General features: G+C 43.4%; 1 protein-coding gene across 3 annotated transcripts in view; it reads left to right on the top strand.

Annotated features, from left to right (window-relative positions):
- The first annotated feature begins 13,877 nt into the window (after positions 1-13,877).
- DPF3 (double PHD fingers 3) overlaps positions 13,878-24,124 on the top strand; it is a 93,244-nt gene continuing 82,997 nt past the window's right edge. For 2 of the 3 annotated variants that reach the window (XM_050897199.1, XM_050897200.1), the window contains exons 1-2: positions 13,879-14,021; positions 19,135-19,242. In XM_050897199.1, coding sequence (XP_050753156.1) covers positions 13,997-14,021; positions 19,135-19,242 — 133 coding nt within the window. In that variant the 5' untranslated portion in view covers positions 13,879-13,996. Of the gene's footprint in view, positions 14,022-19,134; positions 19,243-24,124 lie in introns of all 3 variants that reach the window. The other variant, XM_050897197.1, reaches the window with a different exon arrangement.

Genomic DNA, 24,124 nt, shown 5'->3' on the forward strand with positions numbered 1-24,124 from the left:
CCCCTTCAAAACAGAAAGAGAAAACTTTATGCTGTGAATTGTGTTAATTGGGGAACATAAATCCAAACTATAGTGCAGCATTGCTGGGCCTAGGCACCTATTGAAGTTTAATGAGGGAAGAGCAGCTTTCTCTTGCCTTCCCCTCTTATGCTCTCCCCACATCAAACTCTTTCTTGTGGTACAGTCCTGTTCAGATGGGAGTATGGGAATGCCAGGGAGAGCACGTGAGTTGGTCCAAAGTTCTCACGGGTCTGAAAGCAATATGTGACTCCTTTAAAATAATGCAACCAGAGTGAGGCATGGATGTTCTCCCAGGCCAAAGTTAGTTGTGTAGCCAGTATAGGAAAAAGAGAGAGAGATTCTGCTGGGTACCTGTCTGAAGTGGCTGCAAGCCCATTTGAGGCAAATCCATGCTGCAGCGGAGATTTGATGGTCCATGTGCCCTGACCATATGTTTCTGGACTGATGACAGGGTCCCATGGAGGATGTTATGTGACTTTTTACTCCTTGTGTCAGGCCTGATACTTTCTCAGAACTTCATGATGAAGTATTTCCTTGTGATTACTGACTGGCTGAAGAGATGTCTTATTACATCCAGAATAGAAAATAAGAATCCTTCTCCGTCCCCCAGCCATGGTACTGGGAATAAATCGGTGCCCATCAGCTTGTACAGGATATAATGGAGTCCCTTGCACAAAAAGCCAACCTGGGAGGGCCTTGATCAGAGCATGAATGGGAGTATAATTACACTGAGTGTAATAATGTATACATTAGCAGAGATGGACAAGTTCATCTGAAATGGCTGTGGAGTGAATGCCAAAAGCAAAAGCTTCCTTTTGGCACTGATGTTTCAAGAAGAAAAGCAATTCACATAGCGGAAGAAAGGTAGATTGGGAGGGTAACAGGAAGAGAGCTTAAACAGAGGGCCCTGCGAGTCTCAAAAATTATTAAAACCAATACTGACTGGCTCTGAGGTCTGCTGCAATAAAATAATAAAACTTACTTTCAGGTAAAAATGCTTCTTATGGTGGTGCAAGACCAGCGTTCATCCTTCAGTTCTGGATAATATAACATGACTACAGGAGGTATTTTAACCTGCTGGTAGTACTTTACTGCTTTTGCCTACAAGCTCATCAATGTTTGTGTAGCATTAAGCATTAAAACTCTTATTTTTATCAGCTTCACCAGCCCTTGCTGATGCAGCACTGGAAGTCTGGGAAGAACCGCTTGCTTTTGCTTTGAGAGATGGGATGAAAGGTTAGAGGGGGTGGATGGCGATTGCATGAGCAATGCAGGTCAGGTTACTGGTGGATTCCTCTTGCAAGATAAGTGAGAGCCCTCTGAAAGGTAATTATTGGAAAGCATAAATTCCTGAGATAACCTGTCCAAGAAGAAATACTGACAGGAGCAGAGGCCATGTGTTAAAGGCTAGCCATTACTCCAGGGCAATGGGCTAACCTCTCTCTCTCGTTTTTTCTGTAACCTCTCCTTGCTCTGACAGTTGACTCCCTCAGTTCTTTTCCTTCAGTTACTTGTCAATCTTTTCCTGGTCCTGTTTATAGACCACTGTGATGCTCGTCTCCATTCTGTACTAATTGGGGTGCAGACAAGTGGAGGCTCAGTACGCAGTTGAGTTCCATGTCCAGATTCTTGTTTAGTCATTGTCTTTGCTTGTCATTGTCATTATCACTGCAGTGTTCAGGTAGCTTTTACAGCATGCCTGGAAAAAAGAAAGGTTGCTCTTGTATTTCTTTAACTGATTTTTCTGTAGAAGAGTTTCAACTAGCTTTCAGGGATGACATGGAGTCAGCTTTGCCTCTGAACGAAGAAAATTGCTGGATTGCAGTTGGGGAAGGAAGTCTTGAAGTGAGAAAACAAATTTCAGAAGAAAAGATGGAGCAGAACTGGGAAATAAGAGCAGTGCCTTCTCTTTCTCTATGGCTTTGTTATGCAAACTCTCTGTGTCTCATCTGTAATGTAGAGATAATGATATCTACCCAGCTCCTATTTCCACTGGTTGATTGATTAATGACTGTCTCATGATCCCTAGATTACACTTTTGTGACCTACAGCTTTAACTACTGCAGTGTATTACATCCCAGAAAGAAAATGGAAGTAATGTGTTAGCTCTGGCTAGTTCCAGCTGGGAAAACATGATAAACTGACCTGAACAGGCTTGCCCACGTGTACCTGCTTCTAAGACCTCGTTCTAAAAGTGCACTGAAGCATGTCCTGTCTGTTCAGCTGCCATCTCTGTTCAGCAAGACATTCAAGCATCTGCCTAACTTTGAATTGAAGGGGACCTGCACACTCAGTGAGGTGCTTTGCTGAACTGGGACCTGATGCTTGGTCAGAGGCAGGGTTTCATCATGAGTCTTTGAAGACTCAGTGAACACACAGGGCCAAAGATGGATCTGAGATTTGCCCTAGCATGACTGGGATATGCGTTAAACAGCTGGAGTCTCTAAGAATAGTGAAACTTGCCAAAAAGAGTAAGTTGTTTGAGCAGAAGAGAGGGTCTTTATTGTGCAGTGATAATCGCAGCAACTGACTTCTGCAAGCTGTGCTAATTGCTAAGTGCATTACAAGGCCTTTCTATTTGCTTTAACTGTTCTACAGTAATAACCACCTCAATCTGATCCTTGAGTTAAGGTGGTGCTGAGAACAGGAGGCAAGCTGGAAGAAAAACACATGCAAGGAAAGTTGGTGAGTAGGGGAACAACCATCAGATATTTGAGTTTCTGAAAGCTAGTTGTGGCAAGTGCTTTTTCTTGACTTTATTAAAGAGTTCCTCTTATATGCTGCATAAGTATCTACAGAAACAAGGGCACAGGTGTTTGAAACATCACTCCTCAGAGTTAAAGCAATGTGTGTATTTGCAATGATGGTTTTCTCTGCTCCCATGGGATGTGCTCCAGGTGCAGAAGATTCTGTGCCTAGATCTTTGAGGTAGTTCAAGTGTGCTCTCAATACAGAGCATTCTTTATGCTGAGGGAGCTGTGAGATGATGTGTTGGAGGACACAGTGCATCTGTTTCACCTCTTACTTTTAACTTTTGCTGTTCCTTTTTGAGGAGTAATAATGATACTTCAGCACAGGAATGCCCATAATCTGCCCTACTTCCATTTGCAGGTAGAACCGGGGGAAGGAGGTGAGAAAAGGAAATCTAATTCACAGTCCTCTTGGGAATTCCCCTGTGTAGCATGAGTCAAGTATATCCCTGCTGTATGTCTGCTGAGGTCAGTAGATTTATACAAGTAACAGAATGATTGTTCCTGTGTATTCAAGAGAAATAATAACTCAAAGAAACATAACCTTAATTATCTAGGCTTAAGATGACTTTGTAGAGAACAGAAAAAATGATTTCCCATTGTAAGTGTTTTGTGTGGTTAATAATTATTGACTGGGTAGAGTAGATTTTTGTGTTTTCTTACATATGTATTCTATTTGTCATATGTATCTTGACTGAGGAACTGAAAGTGCTACCCATTCAAGATTAGTAACTTTATCTTTAAAGTATTGGCTATAGCTGATTTTTTTTCCAAGGCTGACCTCAGAGGCAAAGTAAACTCTAATAATTATGTGGTTTTATTCTAGATCTATATAAATCTCTGCATTGCTACTTGTATGATCATTTTCACGTGAGCAAAATGGATTGTTTCCTGTAGCGGGATTTCCTTTGCAGCAGGAGATACAAGGTTCCTACAAAAGAGGCAAGTCAGCAGAAAAATGTGAGCTCACTAACTGTTTCTAGTCAAAGGACAGGAAGTACCTAAAATATTAACGTAATTACAGTTCTGTGTGGTGGGGAAGCTTGCCTGCCATTTAGGAACATTTCTACTACTCTTCTACTTGCATGTTTATTTCAATCTCTTCCAAATTCTGCCATCTGGATTGAATGGCACTGTATATTTGTCTACTAAATAACTGCAAAAGGTGCAGGGGAAATCCCAGCCTGGGAACTTCCAAGAGGGCTAACAGAGGTCATTCAGACCAGAACGGTGCTGTAGAGCTTGGACAGTTGCAACTCTGACATGGCTAAAAGCATGCAAAACCCTCATGCTCTTTCCTGGCATCTCACTGCCTGTTGAGATCTGATGGAGATACATGGCTTCATGAAAGATGAGATACATAGAGGCACATGAAAAGGAATGCTCTTGTCAGCTTATCTGATGTCATTTGGGCCGATGATGTAACTGTGGTGGTAGGGAAAAACTCCTTCCATTTGTATATGCTGTATCTCCCAAGAGGGCTGTGCTGTCTGAGTGACCTAGCTGTCGCCACTGATGGTGTGGACAGGCTTTTTCCCATTGCAAACAAACAAGCGTGCTACTTGAAGACTAACCTGAGCTGGTTGTACTGCTGGAGACTACCTCTGCTGGCAGAAGGGGTTTTATGAGCTCGCCCTCAGCTCCTCCAGGCAATGTCAGCTGGGTTTGCTCAAACAGATCAAATGGCCTTGCCTGAAGTAGATCAGGGAGCACTCACGCAAGTTTTGCTACTGGTGGGAGGTGCGGGAGCAGTAAGCTGTAGGAGACGAGCAGTGAAAAGCAGCAGGGTAGGAGGGAACGGGTGATATTTTTAGCCAGCACAGCTAGAGCTAGGAGAGGATGTCTGTTTATGATCTGAGCACCTTTTAGTATAGACAGTGCCTAAAGTAATGCACACGATTGATTAGTGAGGTAAGTGTAGGGTGTTACCCGTGTTCTGCAGGGGAACTGTTAAAGCTACAAAGGAAGTCGCGGCAGAGTCATTTGTAGAACTCTGGTTTGCTGGCTTCCTGGTGCCAGCTCGGGTGATAGATTACGTTTTTTACTAATCTACCTTTCTCCTGGATGTAGGAATGCAAAAGATAGGTCCACTGTGGGAAATCAGGACTGAGGGAGTTGAATGGATAGGCTTTGTCTTTGACTACATCTGGCCCCTAAGGCTACGATTGCACTAAGCCAAACAGACTTCTGGTGACCCCAAGCCCCAGCAGCTTGAGATGCTTCTTTAAAAATATATATAAAAAAATCTCTTGGATGTTGTCATGTCCAATCTAATATTGTTGCTGAAGTTTTCCTTAGTTCATTCCTTTAGTAATTGGAGAGAATTTTTGACCTTTTGGGGAAGGTTAGAGCCAAGCTGAATTCTGACTGCTGTCTTCAGGTACAAAAGAGGTCTAGGTTATTACCTTTCACACCTGTTGTTCATTTAATTGGATGATGCTGCATCTCTTTAAAACAGAAACCCTGGCCTGAGAAAGAATGGATGCTCTGAGATATCCCCAAGGAGTCTGCCTCTGAGATTAACCTAATTGGTCACTGTGCTGAGTCTAATAGAGATCGTATGCAATGTCTGTCTCTGGAAACACCTTGGATGATAGCCTGGTGTATGGCATGGAAACTGCTACTGTTACCGCTGTGTGGAAATGGAAAAAAACTAAGAGAAGTGGACGAATTACCACAAGCACCATAGTATAATTTTTCACAGTCCAGTATATTTGAATGGGGCTGAGAAATTAATCTTCTGAAATACCTCATCTAAGCACACATCATCTTGTATCATACACAGATACCTGTTGTATCTAGCCAACAACTCTGCACGTTAACTGCTGAGTAACATGGGCATCGTGATCCCACGTTTTTGGCTTTGAGAGCTGGGAATGTTGCTGTAGGCCTTGCGCAAGGCCATGGGCAGCTGCAGGAAGAGGAACACCTCCAGCTCTGGTCCTTCTTCCTGCACAAAGATGGCAGCAGCTCTTGACCCTGAAAACCAGATTTGGCCTGCAGGCTGCAGTCAGTGAAATACCCTGATAGACCAAACTCTTCTTGACAGTATTAACTTGTGCTGCTGTTTCTTTTCTTTAAATGGAAATGCTGGCAGAGCTCTCATACTTCCACAATACTTGTGAGGATGAGGCTAATCAGATCAATTTTCCCCAAATTGTAAGCTATGCCTACCTTTTGTCATTTTTATTCAGAGACAGATTTTTTGCATGAGATGATACCTGTAGTTTCACACTGGATTAAATTACAGTCTAAGACTGTTTCCAGAGTAGTGAATTTAGCTCTATGAGGCTGGCTTCTCTGTTATGATTCAGCATCACACCGTGATTCAAGCAGTGAGAAGCATGTCGATTCTGGCCACAAATAGCCGGTAGGGATTTCCAACCCACCAGGGGAAGTCTGCTGATAAATACCTGGCAAAAGAGGATTCCTTTGCCCTTCTACACATAGGGGAAGGGCTAATGCTGGGTGCTTGGAGGAGGGTGCTGGAAAATCTCACATTGCTCTTTCACTGATCTAGTATTCAACATAGACTCGTAGCTCAGGGCATCTCCTTGACTGCTGTAGTGTCTGGGCTGTGCCAGTGCTGACTCAGGAACTTGTCATCATCTCTCTGATGCCTCCTAATCTCTTGCACCACATACAGTCTATGCACCTGGCACAGTACTTTTGAACAAGTGCTTGAAAGCTTGTCTATTTTGACCCGGCTGTATGAGTTCTTCCAATGAAAAGCATTAACTCTCCTTGCAAGCCTTTCCTTTCATTTACCCTTCGATCATTGCTGCTCCAGCAACACTGTGTCTGCTTGCAGCTGTGTACTGCTTTGTGGTCTGATTTGTGTACTCTACTACTGAAACAGTTTTGCTAGCCATTTTTTTTCACTGACTCCCATGCTGGGGAAAGTTATACAGGCGTCTTTTTGTCCATCAGGTGAAATTATTCAATATGTATAGAAATGAAATAAATGTCTCAATGACTCTGGCTCTTGGAGAGTCTAGGGTAGACATGTGTTAGTGGGTCTTTACAAAGCTGCCAAGTTTATGTTAAAAAACTGAAAGCCCAGAAAGTCTGAGTCATTCTGTAGCCCATCTGGAAATCCTGTTTTGCCTTTGCTCATGTTCACACCCCTTACATCATTAGAAGATGTTGTGCAGGGACAGACGCAACTGACCGTTATGAGAAAACTGAATCTGCACATTCCTGCACTTTCTGGCTTGCCCTTGGAGTTTGTGGTAGGATTTTGAACAATCTGTTATGCTTCATCTAGTGTCAGGAAAGCCATTCTGTATTTCTGTTGAGTCTTGGTATCCTACTCTCTGCAGTTGCAAAGGGTGCATGATTGTATCATTTAGGAGCTGCCTATAGACTAGGAGTTCCAGAGAGTACAGCCAAAGGAGGGGCCCAGCCAGCCCTTTGTTGTTTAATGCTTAATAGTGGTCTGATACTCTTGAATATGTCATATTTTCTTTTGCTTGGGTCTTTTGATGAATGTTGTGTTAGCATCTTGCAATGTAATGTGAGGATGAGCAGAGCAGAATACTTTATCTCCTCCGGGAAGATGCTCTGGAGCTGGGGGTCTGCTGTCCAAAGACGCTGCAGGAGTCTGGTGATACTGGGCTCTGTTAAGCTCAGGTTTCCAGTTGCATCTGCTGTTCTGGGTCTAGAAAGGAGAAGCAGCTCTTCAAGCAGCTTGAACTTAGCCCACTGTGCCCTTTGTGAAAACCAGTGGTGTTTCAGAGTGTATGAGGAAAAGGCATGAGGACAGGTTGGGGACTACTGATCTCTTTGGCTTGCTTTGTGATAGGGTAGGTACCACAGTTTTGCAACTAGCTCTGTCTTTGTTACTTATCTAGTCTAAGGTAAAAAGTCATAGTAGGCCAGGCCAGATGTGAAAAACACACATGAGCATAGCCAGATCACTGCTTGAAAAAAGAATTATACTGACTGGAGGGGGAGTGGGGGGGAGAGAGAGAGAGAGGAAGGCCCTTTTGATGATTGTGTCTATTAGATTGTCCACATTAGTGTCTGTCTTTGAATCATAAACAACGTTAGCTCATGGTTTGTAACGTTGCTCACTTCCAGCCAGCTTCACTACTCTCTCTTCTGACTTCAGCCTCTGCCAGCCATGCTGCCCTTGCTTTCAACACTGAGAGATTTGGGAGAGTGCTGTCTGCATGAGGGGGGAAAAGATACATAAAGCTGCGTGTCATCAACGTAATGGCTGGCATTGCTGCCCAGGTACTTCATCATATTCCCTGGAGATTTTGCATAGATATTAAATAGAAGTGGTGGAAGAATTGAGCCCTGTGGCATTCTTCATGTCAAGGCTCATGGAGAGGAGGAGCAGCTGCCTGTCAGGGGCCTCCTGGGATCTGCTGAAAAGGAATGAGTGTAGCCAGCTCAGTGCAGTTCTCTCAGCACTTGCCAAGACATGCAGTTGGTCAAGCTGTACCTCTTGGTCTGCAGTGTCACAGGCAGCTGATAGCTCAGGTAGCATCGTATGATTTCTTAGTCTCTGTCCATCTTTGTGAGAAGGCCCGAGACCCCACTGGTGCTTCATTTCCAGACTCATTCATTAATGTCTCCAAAAGGAGAGTGCAGAGTATTTTCTGAAGCTGTGTTGCATCACTTGTTTCCCACCACTTCTCAGATCTTGCCTAGTTTGAAACTGGATGGCAGTGCTGCTGAAGAACAATTTCCGATTTAAAATGTCTTTTTCAGTTGTCCTCAGTGTTCCTCACACTATCAAATGATCTAAAATATAAGACTAGAGGCTGAAAGTACAGTAAATGAAAACTCCATGGTCTTGAGGAGAGCAAGTCCCACATTTTTGATCATGGCTGGGAACCATTGCAAACTTCAGAAGGAAAAGTCTGTTGCTTTCTGTTATGTGATTAGTCATTTCTTTCTGTGCTATCAGCTTTTTACTTGCCTAGTCATGTAGTGAGCATGGTTTTAGAGGGAAATGACTAGAAAGGGGCCTGGCCTCAGGAACTGGAGACAATCTGGATTCATACTCAAAGGATCTGGTGGAAATTTAAAAGCTGCACTTAAGGAGGACTGGTTCTTTGTTATACAAGTTTTCAAGGGGTGATGTGGACCTGTAATCATGGTTGAGCTTGGCTGGTTACATGTCTCCAGTGAGTGCTCTCCTTCTCTGGATCCTAACCTGAAATGTGATAGGCACTGCAGGAGAGGTGCGCTAGATTCTGCCCATTTTGTAGCTTTTGTAAAAGGTGTAGCACACTTGAATAGCTGGGACTTTGCAGGATGGGCTGGAAAGTAGTGGTGGAGAGCTGCTCTGCTGCTTTCAGGGCCCATCAGGATCCCTTGTCAGCAGAGAAATGAATGTCCTGAAGCAGCTGGAGTGAAGCCCAGGCTCTTGGTCCTTGTTACTAACTTACGGGCTTATAAGCCAGGCCAGTTCTTGTTGGTTTTTTTTCATTTAAGGCATGCCTAGACAGAGGAGTCATGGCACTAGGTACTGTATAGAAAAGTAGTGTCGGAGTCTGCTCAGAAATCTTATGGTTTAGTTAGAGCAGGCAGGCAAAGGTTGAGAGAAGGGAAGCGTTGTTCTTTGCTGACTTCGTTACTAGCTGACCTGATTCCATGATAGAAAACGTCATTTTCCTAACACTTAAAAGGACGGTGACCTCATGAAAGTCACAGGGGCTGATCCTCCATCCTGGTGCATGCTCTTATGCCAGTGACGACCTGCAAGGCTGCATAGAATTGCACCAGCCTCACATTGATGTCCCAGGACCCACAGGGCTGGTGGTGCTTTCAGAGTGGTCACCTCCCCATTCATGCTGTGCTTCTGCTGCTCCGAGCCTGCTGTTTAGTTTCAGTCCCACCCTTTTTCACCGAAAAGGAGCCCCTAACTCCTCCTAGACATATACCCCTCCTATGCAGCCTTGCAGAAGATTGTAGTAGCATAGGTTGTTCTTTTCCAAGCCAGGAGCTTTTATTAGTCAGCCAGAACCGGGTTATTTTAGTGTCCTCGGGCTGGAATGTAAATGCAAAGTCTGCACGTATGCCAGCAGTGTCACCAGCCCGCCTGTCCCAAGCATCTGGGATTTCACCTGTGGCCCTGCACTGAGGAGCTGTGTGCTTTTTGCAGTGTGCTGACAACTTTATTCTGTATTTCCAGTTGTGCTGCTTTCAGTATGATTTGCCTTCCTTGGCCAGCCGTTGTTCGTGTCTGCTCCTTGATTTTTTTTCCCTAGCATCTTTGACATCTACGCATATGCTGATGATTTTATGTCACTAATATCAATCTAGACAAGTCTGTGTGACCTTTCACTCCTGTGTCCAAAGGGAAGAATCGACCCTTGCAGTCAGTCACAGCACAGCACTGACTCATACATAGTTTTCATAAAAATAATGCAGAAATTCCCCATAGTTTTTACAGATATCTTTTCAGGAGATGAAGTGTAAGTCTTCCATAGCAGCACATCTTGGGAAAACTATGAAGCATGTAACATCAGATAATTAATCTTTCTGACATATGATACACTTTTTACTATTAATGTTGTCCGTTTATTTTTTTCTCTTCGTGTATCTCACTTGCTCCAACTCAGCTGATCTGTTTGAGTTTCATTTGCGCTCATGTGCTCTCCAGTCTTATTCCCACCACTGTCTGTTCTCCAGCTCCATTGTAAACCTCCTGGGAGGGGGCTGGGATTTGTCCCACCTCCATGACTCCACAGTGATGCGCAGAATAGGACCATACTTTCCCTTTTTTGCCCCGATTCTAATAATACTTTCTGGTTTTCCTGCATAAGATAAAATATGCTGTATTTAGATATGTAGCACTGAAAACAAAGGAAAGAAATATCTCTAAGTTTAAAGTTCCTTAAAAAAACTAACTGAAATTTGGAATGAGTCAGAGTCGCTGCAGTGAAGACTAATGGTAAAACAAAACAACCAAGCACCCAAAAGTAATTGCAGGGAAGCTGTTTTCCACTGAGATATGACTGTCATAAGGAAATATTGTTTCTTTACTTTCCTATATTTGATTATTTGTAACTTTTTAAAAATTCCATTTATAATTAAAGTCAGGGCAAGTCCTCAAGGTCCCAGTATCTGAATACCTTTCCAGTGAATACTTAGGGGCTGGGGTTTTTGATCATGCTTGCTGTAGTGGAACCAAGGCAAGCTTTGGTAAAGTATGGAGGTGACTAAATACTCCTAAATTATTATTTTTCTTTAAGGCAGAAGATGCATATTTAAAATCTTTAAAATAAATGTAATGAAATATCTAGTCTACAAGATTGTGTCAAGAGTGAATTTGACCCATTAACTTGGTAGTTTCTCTGCCATTAGGATCTCAAATATCCTTTTCTCCCTTTTAGAAAAATCTGAAATTTAATCTTACACCCTACTTGACAGTGTCATTTAAAGCCAAATATTTAACATTCTAAGATTTATAGTTATTTTCAGTCTTAGAAGAAGGTGGAAACTGAGGTCATCTCCAGCCAGATCCTATATCTGTGTTGCTGAGACATATTGTTTTTGTTAATACGGATGCTTTGTGGTGTGCATATTCTAATGACAGGAGTAATTTTTAGCATAAAGAAAACCTATGCAGTGGTGGCAGTTTGTTGTCTTCCTTCCAGTAAACTCCTTGGAGTTAGTGAGCATCCCTGGCTTAATATAGGGGGAATCTGACATAGCTCTCTGGAAGCTCAAGTATTTGTGGAAAGAGCTGTTAATCTTTGATCAACTGGAGTCTCCTTGTTACTGACTTTGATTACACAAGTGTACAACTTTAATTACAGCTTTTAATAAGCTTTCATTTCTTCCTAGTCACATTCTTTGTATAGTAGTGCAGCTTATCTTTTCCTTTCTCCTCTGCTACCCTTCCCTCCCCCCCTGCCTTTTTATGGAAAAAGGGGTTTGAAGTCATTGCAGGGGATTCAGTGTCCGGAGGGATCCCGCTGTACATGCTCTGCCCACAGCTCTGCCCTCCACTCGCTTCTACAGTCCAGAGAGCTCTCTCCTTCAGCTGCCCTGCAAAGATCCCCGCACCGGCTGCTGCCCAGGAGCTGGTGATCAGCAGAGGGGGGACACAGGGCTGTGAGGCACCACATTCACACAGACATTCAGTGCTGCACGAAACCGCTGAATTACCCTTAGAAAGTCTCTGTAGCCAAAGGATGTACTGACTCCTGTGTGCAATTCCTGCTTGTGGAGGACTGTCCCCTTCTCTCCCTTGGGGACACTCTGAAATGCAGCGGCTGAAGTCAGAGTGGCAGAGGACAGCAGGAAGCTGGTGGGGTCCAGCATCCAGCCACGGTGCTCGTCCCACATCCAGGGGCTCAACGTGCTGGATACCCTCTGCTCATTAGAGAAATGACCTGGTGGAAGCTTTGTGAGAGACTTACGAACTTGTAATTGTAAATAATTGAGATATGGCTTAAAACAAGCATAAGGAAATGCTTTTTTCACATGAATCATATTTCAGCTGTGGAACTCATCGCCCCACAACGTTTTAGGTATGAAAAAGATAAGTGGGTTGAAGAGTTGGTTGGATAAATTCATGGAAGAAAGATTCATCAAGGTCTATTAAGCATAATATCCCCACCATTGGGTAACCTGAGGCTTGGGGAAGTTAAGTTCTGATCATCAGAAGTGAGAAGGGGGAACTAGAGGTGCCTCCCTCTGTATTTGCCCTGCTCTTGTGTTCTTCCCCAAGCCTCTGCTGTTGGCCCCTGCCAGAGAGAGGATATTGGGCCAGTACAGCCCAGGGGAAAAGAGTATGGCTCCCATGGAAGTCATAAGGTGCAACCGACGAATGACTTAAAAGACATGTCAGAAAAAAGACACAGATGGTAAAACAGAGCAATTTGCACCGATTTGACATTCAGAGGTGTGCAAAAGGAGTATACTTTTAAAATGCCAGTTGTGCCTACAGAAGAGGGTAGCGGGGAAAACAACTAATAGAACAGGAAAGGGAGCCTCTTTTATCTCTGTGCATGCATCCCTTCAGCTCCCTTGCTGTGCATGCTATACTCTTTTTGCACACTAATGAATATCAGAGTCAGAGCAAGTTATGCTATATATCACTCTACTCCTATTTTCTAATGAACTTACCCCTAATGGGTAGCTTTCCTAGCTATTCATGTCACGACTGAATTTCACCTTGACAATAGATCAAGAATGAGGTTCAGCAGTGTGGCCCACCTACTTTGCAATGCTCCAGCATGACAGCTGCTTTGTGTCCTCAGGGTAGCTTTACTTTGATGCTTTTCCCTGTTTAGAAAAATTTGGAGGGAGGATTTTGGTAATCTCCAGCAGGCAGAGTTTTTAAACCTTTCTCAAGGGAAGATGACAATTTTACAGAATTTTTGAACAAATAGTTATTTATGAAGTAAGTGACATTGTCTTTAGAACTGTTCCTCCCGCTGGGCTCCAGAGGAAAGGAGGATTTGCCATGCTGGATCTCACCGGTCGCTGTTATAGCCTGCTGCTGTTGGTGCCTCAGGCTTGACTGTGGAAAACTCTGGAAGCGTTATGACAAAATGTCTAGTCTGACCATTGCAGACATGGCCCTAGTTTTTAAGGGATGTGTTTTCATGCCTCAGAAGTACACAATATAAGGACTATGTCCTTTGCTCTTATGGGCTCTCTGACACCAGAAATGCTGGAGTGAAGTTCTTCTAAACTTGGCTGGCTTTCTGGTTGCTCAAAATATACTGCAGGAGTTACTGTAACATAGGATTGAAATGACTGGTTTGCTGAATTGGCTGGACAAACTACGAGGGAAGAGAAACAATAGAATGAGTTCACCATGGTGTATATTTTGCCTGACCCAGGGTCATGGGCCAGTGTGGTTGCATCATTTGCTCATTCAGTAGCTATGCCACTACTGAAAAGATCTGTGTCCAGTTCCTGAGAGTCTGATCTTTTGGTGGCACTTTCTGCATGATCTGCTTCAGCAGTGTCTTGTGTCAGCAAGTTTTGCATGTGTTCAGAGAAAGTTTTTCTGCTTGAATATTTTTAAACCAACCTTATGTCCCCTTTTTCCTAGTCTTGTTTGAGGGGTAAGTGCAATCTTTCTTACTCTCTGCCCTGTCTCTTTTGGCAGACTTGGGGACCAGTTCTACAAAGAAGCAATTGAGCACTGTCGCAGCTACAACTCTCGTCTGTGTGCTGAGCGAAGCGTCCGCCTTCCCTTCCTGGATTCGCAAACTGGGGTAGCTCAGAACAACTGCTACATCTGGATGGAGAAGAGGCACAGGGGACCAGGTTGGTAGCATTGTGTCTGTGTATGCATGTGCATGTATGGAGGGCTGGCCACTGAGCCCTCACGGGGTTTAATTAATAGGAGCTCAAACCTGCTACAGGCCACACAGAAGAGAAGCTGCCTAAACCTCTGTGCCTGCAGGGGATTTCCTCTGGTAACTGCAGAGAGCTCATCCTAATTATTCTCTCTCTACCCAAAGAAGTGCCTGACATGGTAGTTTCTAAGGCCGCATCGTTGTAGCTCTTTTAATGCTATAGATCCCAGTCTGTAGCAGAAGACACAATGCTCTGCTCTAAGCAGGACTCGAATTATCTTCAGGGTGGAGAGGTGGAGGTGGGAGTTTCTCAGATGAATGCTGAAAATAAGGAATTGTATGGCGAAGGATATAAAGCCAAGGTAAAATATAGGAGAGTCCAGTTATTGGAATGAACATTGTTCTGATGGTTAGAAATATACCTGCAACTCCTGGTTCGGCTTTGGACAAGTTACTTGGATATCAGTTCTGGAGCTGCAGTTTCCTCAGGTGCAGAAAGAAGTTGGTATATGTCCTTAAAGAGCTTTGGCTAATGCCTGTTCCAAAGCTCAGTGAAGCTCAAGGGAAGAGAGCACTGTTATTTTTGTAGACTTTGGTCAGTCTTTCCTTTGTTAGAGTAAATCCACCTGAAATCCTTGTTTGAAAGGCAAAGGACAGTCACCAGCTCAAAGACTGGAAATGTTACTCAGACAGAAGTCCTCCTGAAGTCCAGGGGGAATTTTCCTACAGTATGGCTCAGTATCTGACCCACCATTAGCTCAGGGAATAGATTTTTTGACAGCACCAAACTGGGTTTCTATTTTTTTGGTTTTTTTCAGTGCAGACCAGAGAATCCAGGCAGGGAGGGGGCTAGGGTGCATGGGCACCGGAAGCATGACATGCACACCTGTGCGTATACACATGCCAGTTCCTGTAAAGCATACTGAAAAAAACCCCAAAACTCCAGATCTGGAATTATGGGAAGGTGCAGCCTTCTCTTACCTCCTCCACTGGCCAGTTTGCAGGAGGTGGAGTGGGTGGAATGCATAGGATATTTCCCTCCCCTCCTGGGGCTAAGAAAGCAATTGCTGCTTTTGAAGAGTGCTTAGCTGAAACTTCCCTCTCCCTTTCCTAGGATATACTGAGGGAAGGATCCTTGCGCTGCTCTATTCCTAAAATATCCAAAGTAGATTTAGTATTGTCTTGCAGTACTATCAGAAAACTCTTTCTATAGTAAAGTGCAGCCACTTCTGGTGCAGGAGACAACAGGTGTTTTACCAGCGTTAAAAATACCCTGAGAATGTTTCAGCTGCCAAAACTACTGGGGTAATCTGGGACCGCTGAATGTGGTTTACAAGCTGGGAGTTGTCTGAGGTTCTGGGCTAACCCTTCGTAGGTTGCTTCATGACCACAGTTGGGTTTTTGTTTCAGCTGAAAATTCCCCATTCCTAAGAGATTATGCTTTGGCAAAACTAGCTTTCATTTTTTTTTTGCTAATCCGTTTACCCAAGGAATTTCTGTTGTTGTAACATCTGGTTATGAGTAAGGTGCTGCTATTTTTATCCTTTTGAACGCAGTCATAAGCAGGTATACATCCGCTATATTCACAAGTAATGTTTTGGCAAGAGCATCTGCTACAAACATAGACATAGATAGTCTTGTATGGGTCTCCTTGGTGTCTCCACACTTACAGAAGAAATCATCGTAACAGTGTTATGGCATCACACCAGCAACCACGAGGTCTTAACACTTTGCCTTTCTCGGCCACAAGCTCTCTGGACTACCTTGAGCAAATTCACTGAAAATCTTTCTTTCCTCACTTCTGATAGTGAACTGTTCAGCAGCTTACCCTGCAAAAGGAGATCAGTGGCATTTCTCCTGCGGGTCTGCAGTGGAGACTAATGGTGGAACATTCTTCACAGAGAGTCTTAGGTGAAACAAGCCTCCTGCATCTGCATTGGCCACCAAATCTGATGCCTTTGTTATTTTGAATTAGAATAATCAGTGCAAAATGAAGCAGCCCTCCTCCCCCATATTTGCTCTCCTCTTTCTTGATTTTTATTAGCCCATTTAGTGCTCCCTTGGGTGTCTTTGCATCATCTATTTCATGCAGTATTATGGTGGGTCAAAGTATCCTTCTACAGTTTTAGCATGCCTGTTTTCAGGCTGTACACAATGCGCTTATGCCCATAATGAAGGGCTCTGAAAATTCTCTGCCAGCTACCCTGGTATCTGTCTTGAGTGCTGTGTTCACTGCCATTTCGTATCCCTAACCTGAAAAACTGTATACAGACAAATGGCAAAGCTCCAGGACCTTACAGAGGGCTTGAAACACAGAGGAGAGTCAGGATCTCAGCATATTAACCGGGTTTCTTGCTGTCCTCTTTGTCAGAAAACTGCATCTCATGATAAACAGTTCAGGGTTAATTTCACACAATACTGCACATAACTCCCTCCTTCTTTTCCCCTCCTCCCCCAGCCTTTCACATGAGCTTTGTGAGTTATGACTCTCCTACACTAATGAGATAAACAACATAACTCACTGCAGGTTCTGCTATTTCCTCTATAAGCAAATGGTTGGAACCTTCTCTGGTTGCCCTATAAGGCACCAGAGGGAGAGACAACCAAGCCAGGACTGAAGACAGTAAGAGCTGTATATGCATTATTTCCATGTGCACCGCAAGATCGACTGTGGAGGGGCTAGATTCAAAGCATTCAGAACTGACCCTTTCCTTGTTGCCTCTCCTTTGTGTAAGCAATCAAAGATCCACACTTCATGTGAGCCGGCACAGTGACAGGTAGGTGTCAGGGTGGAGAACTGAAGGTAGCATTTGACGGGTTTGGATCAAGTGAAGGTCTGCTATATGTTTTAAGTTCATTGGATGGCTGTGTATTAATGAGCAAGGGTATTGTGAGTAGGAACAGAGAGCTTACCTCAAGGGGTGCAGAGGTGGATGTTGGATCATCCATCTCTTATTGATCTATCTGCCACTCGGGGTGGGCTGTAGGTCCTCTAAGGAAGAGGCTTTTCCACCTCTGTCTTTTCAAGGATACCTGCTTTGTTTCTTGCTGGGCTTTCAGCATTTGTGTTTGGCTTTCACTGTCCTGGCTGAATCCAGAACTGCTGTTTCATATAAGAGCGCTCAATAATTGAACCCACATTAACAGATACTCCCCCAAAACTGCAGTAGATCCTTGCTCCTCTCTGTCTGGGACAAATGCTCAAAGCTGTTGTGCTTATTTCATTCAAATGACTCCTCTGTGGAGGCCTGTGCAAGGGAGGGCTGATTCTCTGTCATATTGCTTTGGTCTAGCAACTGCCATTTCAATGTTGTGAGCAAGTTCTTGCACAGGACCTGCTGTGAAAGGATGAGGCTTCTTGCCTCCACCTCTTTAATGACTCACATCAGAGCCAGGCACAATCCACCTTGTCATAATAGCAATTGTTTGCAGTGGTTAATGTTTGCACAGTGCCATGAAGAAGTGTGTCCAAACACTGTAGAAGTGCTAGTTACTCACATTTTTATTCCCAAACCAGTCCTAAGCGCCCCGCTCTGAAATGTGTCCCTCTTGGGGTGGGCATAATGCCCAGCAAGCTGTGCAGCAATGAAAGAAGGGCGTGAAAAGCCCCAGTTCAGTAGCATTTTGTGCCCTGGAACAGCCAGGATCTCTGCAAATACTCCATCGCTCGGCCATACCCAGGCAGTGTGCTGCAGATGCTCTGTTTATGCACCAAGGCCTTGGAAGTAGGTGGAAAGTGCCGGGGTCTGAAATGCCATTCCCAACAGTCAAAATATTTCAAACCAGGAGCTTAGGTTTCACTTGCAGAATTTGATTAGCCCATTCCCTTAAGGTGAATAATTTTGTTGTGTCTTCCCCCCCGCCCCCCACATAACAGGATATTGGTTTTTTCATTATCCTCATTTGCTTCGGTGAATCAGTTTTGTTCCCAAGCTGGTACACTCTCCTGGCTGCTTCAGAAGGGATGAGAGAACTCTTGGGCCATCCTGCTGCCCTTGAGCTGTTCTGCTTTACTGGCACCCCCTTGATGTTGTCCAGCTGTTCACTGTTGATACAGTTTCAGATATGGTAACACCACTCCTGTCCTCTCTCTTTTGTGGTCTTACCTGTTTTCTAAGGGCAGTAAGTCTGGAATTGCAGTCGCGCTCTGTAGCCCCTTCAAGACTAACAGCAACAGCAGAAGGACAGAAAAGCCAAAGCAGAATTTGTGGAGAGAGAGAGCAGGGGAAGCAGGGGAGAGAATGAAATTCTTCCAAATTTTCTGTGTCTTGCTGGGTATTTCTGTGTGTCATGAGTATCTGGGGCAGTTGCGGATACTTTGAAGCACTTGGCAGCGTGCTTCTGTGCCCCTAGTAGCGATGCATTCATGAAGCCCTGCTGTGTTCTGAATACAAGAGAGCAAAGCATAGCTTGAACTTTGGCTAAGCGGTGTCTGTCAGGAGAGCCAGGGCAGCTCAGAAGCCAGCGATGCCAAATGTGATTCAATGGAGCATGCAGTAATATAAACATAACTGCTGTGTCTCCTCCCTCATTCAGGATGTTGGCATGAGGAGGTAATAACCAGAATGAAGAATCTGTCTTCAAACAAAAGTCCAGAATTTAAGCAAAAATGCAGAGTCCAAATAGCCAGACCTCACGGATCTTGGTTTGCTCCCACTTGGAAGACACAAATTTCCTGAGCTGCTCTGTGCATCAGGGCCTTATGATTTGCATGACAGAACTTCATCTCTTCTCTCCCAAGGGGCTTTCTCTGCCCATGGAGGAGGCATCGCCCCTGTGACCCAGGAGAGTCTGAAATTCTATTTGCCCTGAAGAAATCACAAATTATTTATGTGCAGCTCTGGTTTCAGTGAGCTGAGTGAAGTGTCTAAGTGAGACCTAGATTCTCTGTAGGCCTGATCCCAAGAGGTGCTGAGGAGCCTCAGGAGCACTGGATGCCTTGAGTGCATACTTCTGCCTCATGATTTGGAGGATTGAACCCTCCAACAAGGAGACACTGGAAGGGCAAGAACAAAGATGCTAGAGACAGTGCTTGTGGTTTACAAACTGAATTTTTTTTTTTTTTCCCCTTTAATCTTCAGGCCTGGCCCCAGGTCAGCTGTACACGTACCCAGCACGTTGCTGGCGCAAAAAGAGGCGTTTGCATCCCCCTGAGGATTCCAGGCTGAAGCTGCTGGAAATTAAACCTGGTAAGTATTTGTTTGCCCCTCTCTCTCTCCTGTGCTGCAGAGTAGCTGGTATACATGCAAACCTGGCATTTAGACCTTGGACTTTATCTTTGCCCCTCTCCAACCATTTCTCTTTGCATCTGTTGCATCTTACTTGATTTGCTGTAACAATAACCACCAAACCCTCTGCATGCAACTCATCCCTTACAGAAATGTGTACAACTTGTATTGAATGCAATGGGAGCTGAATTTACCTTCCATAGCAGTGAATCCTGGCCTCTATTAGCGAATTCATAAGGATGTAAAGGATCAATGTATTACTAATTATTTCCTCAATGTGTTATTAATACAAAATCTCACTTTGGCATCTGCTGCCTAATCTTTGTGAAAAAGACCGCTGTGTGTGTGGAACAGTACACTGATAAGATTTTTCATAATGGGGCTGGGGACCCAGACCAGATTATAAACAGCAAATAATAAAAATTAGTGAGCATACACCACATTTGTATATGTGTGGATGTCTGTATATGTACCTTAGTCCATTCTTCTTTCATTCTTATTGTCCTTGTTACTCTTCCCCCACAATTAAACTACGTGAAGTGATGAGTCTGGATGCTGAATGAGTGACTGTAAAGCAGATGTGGAGGAGCTACAGCTGTGTCAGGTAGAGCGTAGTGTCGTGCATTCTTCTCTGCAGTTAGTAATAAAGGCTTGCTGTCTTTGGGGTCACCTATTATGAGAAAGAGGGAACACACATACTCACAGCTGTATGTGGTTTTTAAGAGGCGAGACACTGCAAGTATAAAAAGTACAGGAGAAAACCCCAAAATGTAAATTAAGAATATTTAAAAAACCTGTTTGACAGAAGAAGGTGTCTGGGAATTGAGCTATGCTCAGCAATACTGATGACTTTACTTCTACGCAGTAGTTGGTAAAGAGAGGAAGGGGCGATAGAGACAAGTTCTAAACCTGGTAAAATCAGAGGCAAAATTCATGTTGATTTTGGTAGAAACAGTTTTTGAAGGCTCTCTACCTTCAATATAGGAGATGTCAGCAGACAGTCGGACAAGAGGAAGAAATGCCTGTAACCACTCAGTTGGGGTTCAAACCAAGGGCAAAATCGCAGTCAGCAAATAGAACCAGACCTCACAGCAGAGCTGCTCAGAAAGAACTGGTGAAATCAGTCAGGTACACTGATGGAAATGAGACTGGACTTTAGGAAGAGGATGATGTTGGCCCATAGAAATGTCTACCTCAGACTTTGTGATGATGCAAACACTGCTGCACCGTGGTAATTTAGTAAGGTAAAGAAGTAGCACAGAGTTTGACTCTTCTTTGTTTGCATTATGCTTCTTTGCTGTACTCACTGAATGCCAAATTAGTGCATCCTACATGCCACAGGGCATGTAAGGCAATTACCACAAACTTATCAGATAAAGAGACCTCAGCATGTCTGTCTCTGTGTTGTTTTCCCTGCTATAAACATCTCTTCTGCATCTCAGGAGTGCTACTTTTGTTGCATTGCTGGTGGCAGCCAAATGAGGCAAGTTATATTGCTCTGCCATTTAAATCTATTTTCCAACCAATTTCTATCTAGTGATTGACTTTCCTTATCAGTTACACCACAAAATAATTTCACTCCATCTGTGCATATCCAGAATAGACTCACTAGCCAAAAATGGGATTTCTCCCTTCTCTGATTTGAAAATATAAAACCTATGGAAAACATTGGATCTTCATTTAAAGGTAGCTTTCGACAATTTGAGAAAAAGATAGTGTAATTTATTTTCAACATGGACAGCAGAAATACTGTACGTTTTGGAGGGGGACATTGTGGTAAAACCTAATGCTGAACCTAGGAAGCTACCTTATGCTGACCTCTTTATTCCTTAGTTAAACATTAGATGACTGTGTGGGGCAAAGATGTGGCAATGTAAGATCCCTTAAAAGCACGGAGATGACGACTGTAGGACATCTAAAATAAATTTGGAAGAAATCTAATCTAAATGTTCCATAGTTTCGCTCCACCTAGGGCTTGGACATCCTAGTCATGGCTTAGAGCTGTTCTCAGCAGCTAGAGAGTGGTTGTGCTTGGTTAATATGCGAGTAGTTGATTTTTATATAGGAGGCTGTTGAATTGGTTATATGTTATATAACATATGCAAGCAATGCAATTCTACAACATCAAATTAGGGCTAAATCTTAGTTTTATTATGTTTTACATTTGTTAACTGTTTAGAAGTTCTTCTCATAAGACTGCCACTGTAACAAACACAGAAGGGGATCTTAGGTCCAAGAGTTGCCAATCCAGCAGTCAGTGAGCTCAGCACAGGGGGTGTAAATACTTGCTTGGACTGCACCTGGGCTTTTGGAGTGGCTCATTACAGAGATAAGTTGTATCCAGAAGTTCAAGACTTCTACATAATTCAGGAGATACATAGACCTAGGATTTTTGTTTTGGTAAGTCATAGCTGGTCAGTAAGTAGAATCAAACTATTGTCTTGATAGCAGTTCAAGGGTATAAGAAATCATTTAGTAATAATATAATATTTATAGTTACAACCTACTTCTGCAGTGTTGGTACCTTGCAGGTTTAGGTAGTGCATGACACAACTCAGTGAGTGAGAGTTTCATATTTGGTAATACCAAAACCTAATGAAGAAAATAATCATGCTCCAACGGTCTCCTGTTTTTTGTAAAATGCAAGTGCACTACAATGTTTTTCTTGAGGTCAGTTGCTGCTTGCTTCTTAATAGAACATGGTGCTTTTATTGTCCTGGTCTGTTGTTTTTATTTGGTTTCAAGTGGAAGTGTTTGATTTTAAGAAAAATTACAGCCGAAGTTGTAAAGATCAGAACACTGGAATAGGTGTTGCTGATGCAGCCTTTAGAAGTCTATTTTCCTCTGCCACTGTACTCAGAGTTACGTGCATGGATTGCCCTAGTAAAGTTTTTTGATCAAGGGTCTAGCAATGTTCGTGTTGTTAATACCATTTCTAAGCATCCTCCATCCCATCCAGTAGCCTATCCAATAGATATGCAGTAGAAATAAAGTATGGCCGAAACTTACGTATAATAACTGCTTCAGTGACAATACAGTGAATATTATTACCAGACCTTTAGGAATTACACTAACTATTCCTGACATTTACTTTCACATGGGCTGGTCTTCATCTTTCAGTGGTATATTCATGTCATCAGAACCAAGCATTATGGCTCAAGTGCAGCCAAGTTTTCATCGTTGTAATGGATATGAGCTGTTACACGAGTCAGGACTCCTGTGAACGGTGGTATAGATTTGAAACAAATGCCCAGTCATGGGCAATATATTGACATGTTGCTAATACTGTGATTTTCTAGCTACAGAGTGCTAAAGTTATTGATGTTGATACTCTCACAATATTCATGAGTTCAACCAAGTATGGGGAAACCTGATTCTCTGCAGAACTGGGCAGTGGTATTTGCACGGCTCTTCAGCACAGAGCAGTGTGAGGGCTGGAAGCAGCTCGTGCTTCCACACTCCTCAGCTGGCTGTTCTCCTGCCCAGTAAAAGAGCAGGAGCAGAGCAGAGCTCCTGTGCATGGGAGGTCTGTGAGTCTGGGAATGGGTGAGGGAGAGGGTTGGGTTGGGCTGGGTAGCCTGTTCTGCCAGAGGAATGGGAGAAGAAGGAGAATTTCCAACTCTCCTACCACCACCTTGAACTGCAGGTGCTACGAATGCAAGCAGCAGGGTTCTGGCCCTCAGTAATATCAGAGCAGCTGGAAAGATGAGGGTTAGGAATGGAAGAGAGATCCCTGATTACACCCAAGGCCCCTTGAAATCTTAATTGCTCCTTGTCCTATATACTTAGTGGTTTTGTGGTACTGGGTGGTATCATGATTCTGTGTTGGGTCAGGTATCAATATTGTGAAAGTGGTATTACCTACAGTAAACCCTGCTGACAGTCAGGTATTACCCAAGCTTTGCAGCTATGCAGATGAGAACAGATAGGGTGCGTATGGCCAAAAACTCTGGTGGAATTTAAATTGGTAGCATCCTACTTCAGTTTTACAAGATGGCTAAATATAGATACATACATACATGCACACAGAGCTTTTATTTCACATGCTATGTAAGTGTAAAGAATGTGACTGGAAAGCTTTTGTCTCAATTCACTGCTGTCCTTTGGTTTTGGACTGAACAGTGGGCAGCCTTCCTACCCGCTTGGAGGGTGTGGAGTAGAGTTTGTGTGTGCTGCTACTGTGGTGAGAATGAGCTGGTGTCCTGTGCTAGTAGTGTCTGTTCTGTTACTTATCTCTGGCAGTCTAGTGTTCAGCTGAACTACAGAAATGACTTTTTTTTTTACCAGCTGTTGAAGAGGTAAAAGTAAACAAAAGTATTTTTCATTTGCTATTATGAACCATGGTAGAATTGTTTGAGGCAAGTACTGATAACAGATTTTTAGATGCCACTTAAACAATGCCTGATCTGTTTTTAATCTGACATATGGTATATACCTATGTGAGTGTGCTTGTGGATGGATGAATGAATGGAATCCTTACAGATAAGCTATTATCTCTTTCAACCATCTCAATTTACCTTGTAGAGACTGTGTCTGATTGTACAAGGTACTGTATTTCTCATGGGAAGTGGTGAGTGCCCCTAACTCTTGTGGAAGATGCTCAGCATGTCTGTGGAGGTCTGTGCTCTTTAAGGTGGGGCACTTCACCAAGATAAAGTTAAGATGAAATTAAAAAGCAAAGGACAGAATTTGCATTAGTATCACTTACATGATAGCATCTAGAGGCTCAAGCAGCATGTTAGGTCATCGTCCTGGGGGTCATTGTGAAAGCTTCTTATATTCTCTATTATAGTCATGTACCATAGCAGATCTTACAGTCCAAATATACAAAATATAGTAAAGG

The sequence above is a fragment of the Gymnogyps californianus genome, chromosome 5 (assembly GCF_018139145.2).
Source record: "Gymnogyps californianus isolate 813 chromosome 5, ASM1813914v2, whole genome shotgun sequence".
Classification (NCBI taxonomy): Eukaryota; Metazoa; Chordata; class Aves; order Accipitriformes; family Cathartidae; genus Gymnogyps; species Gymnogyps californianus.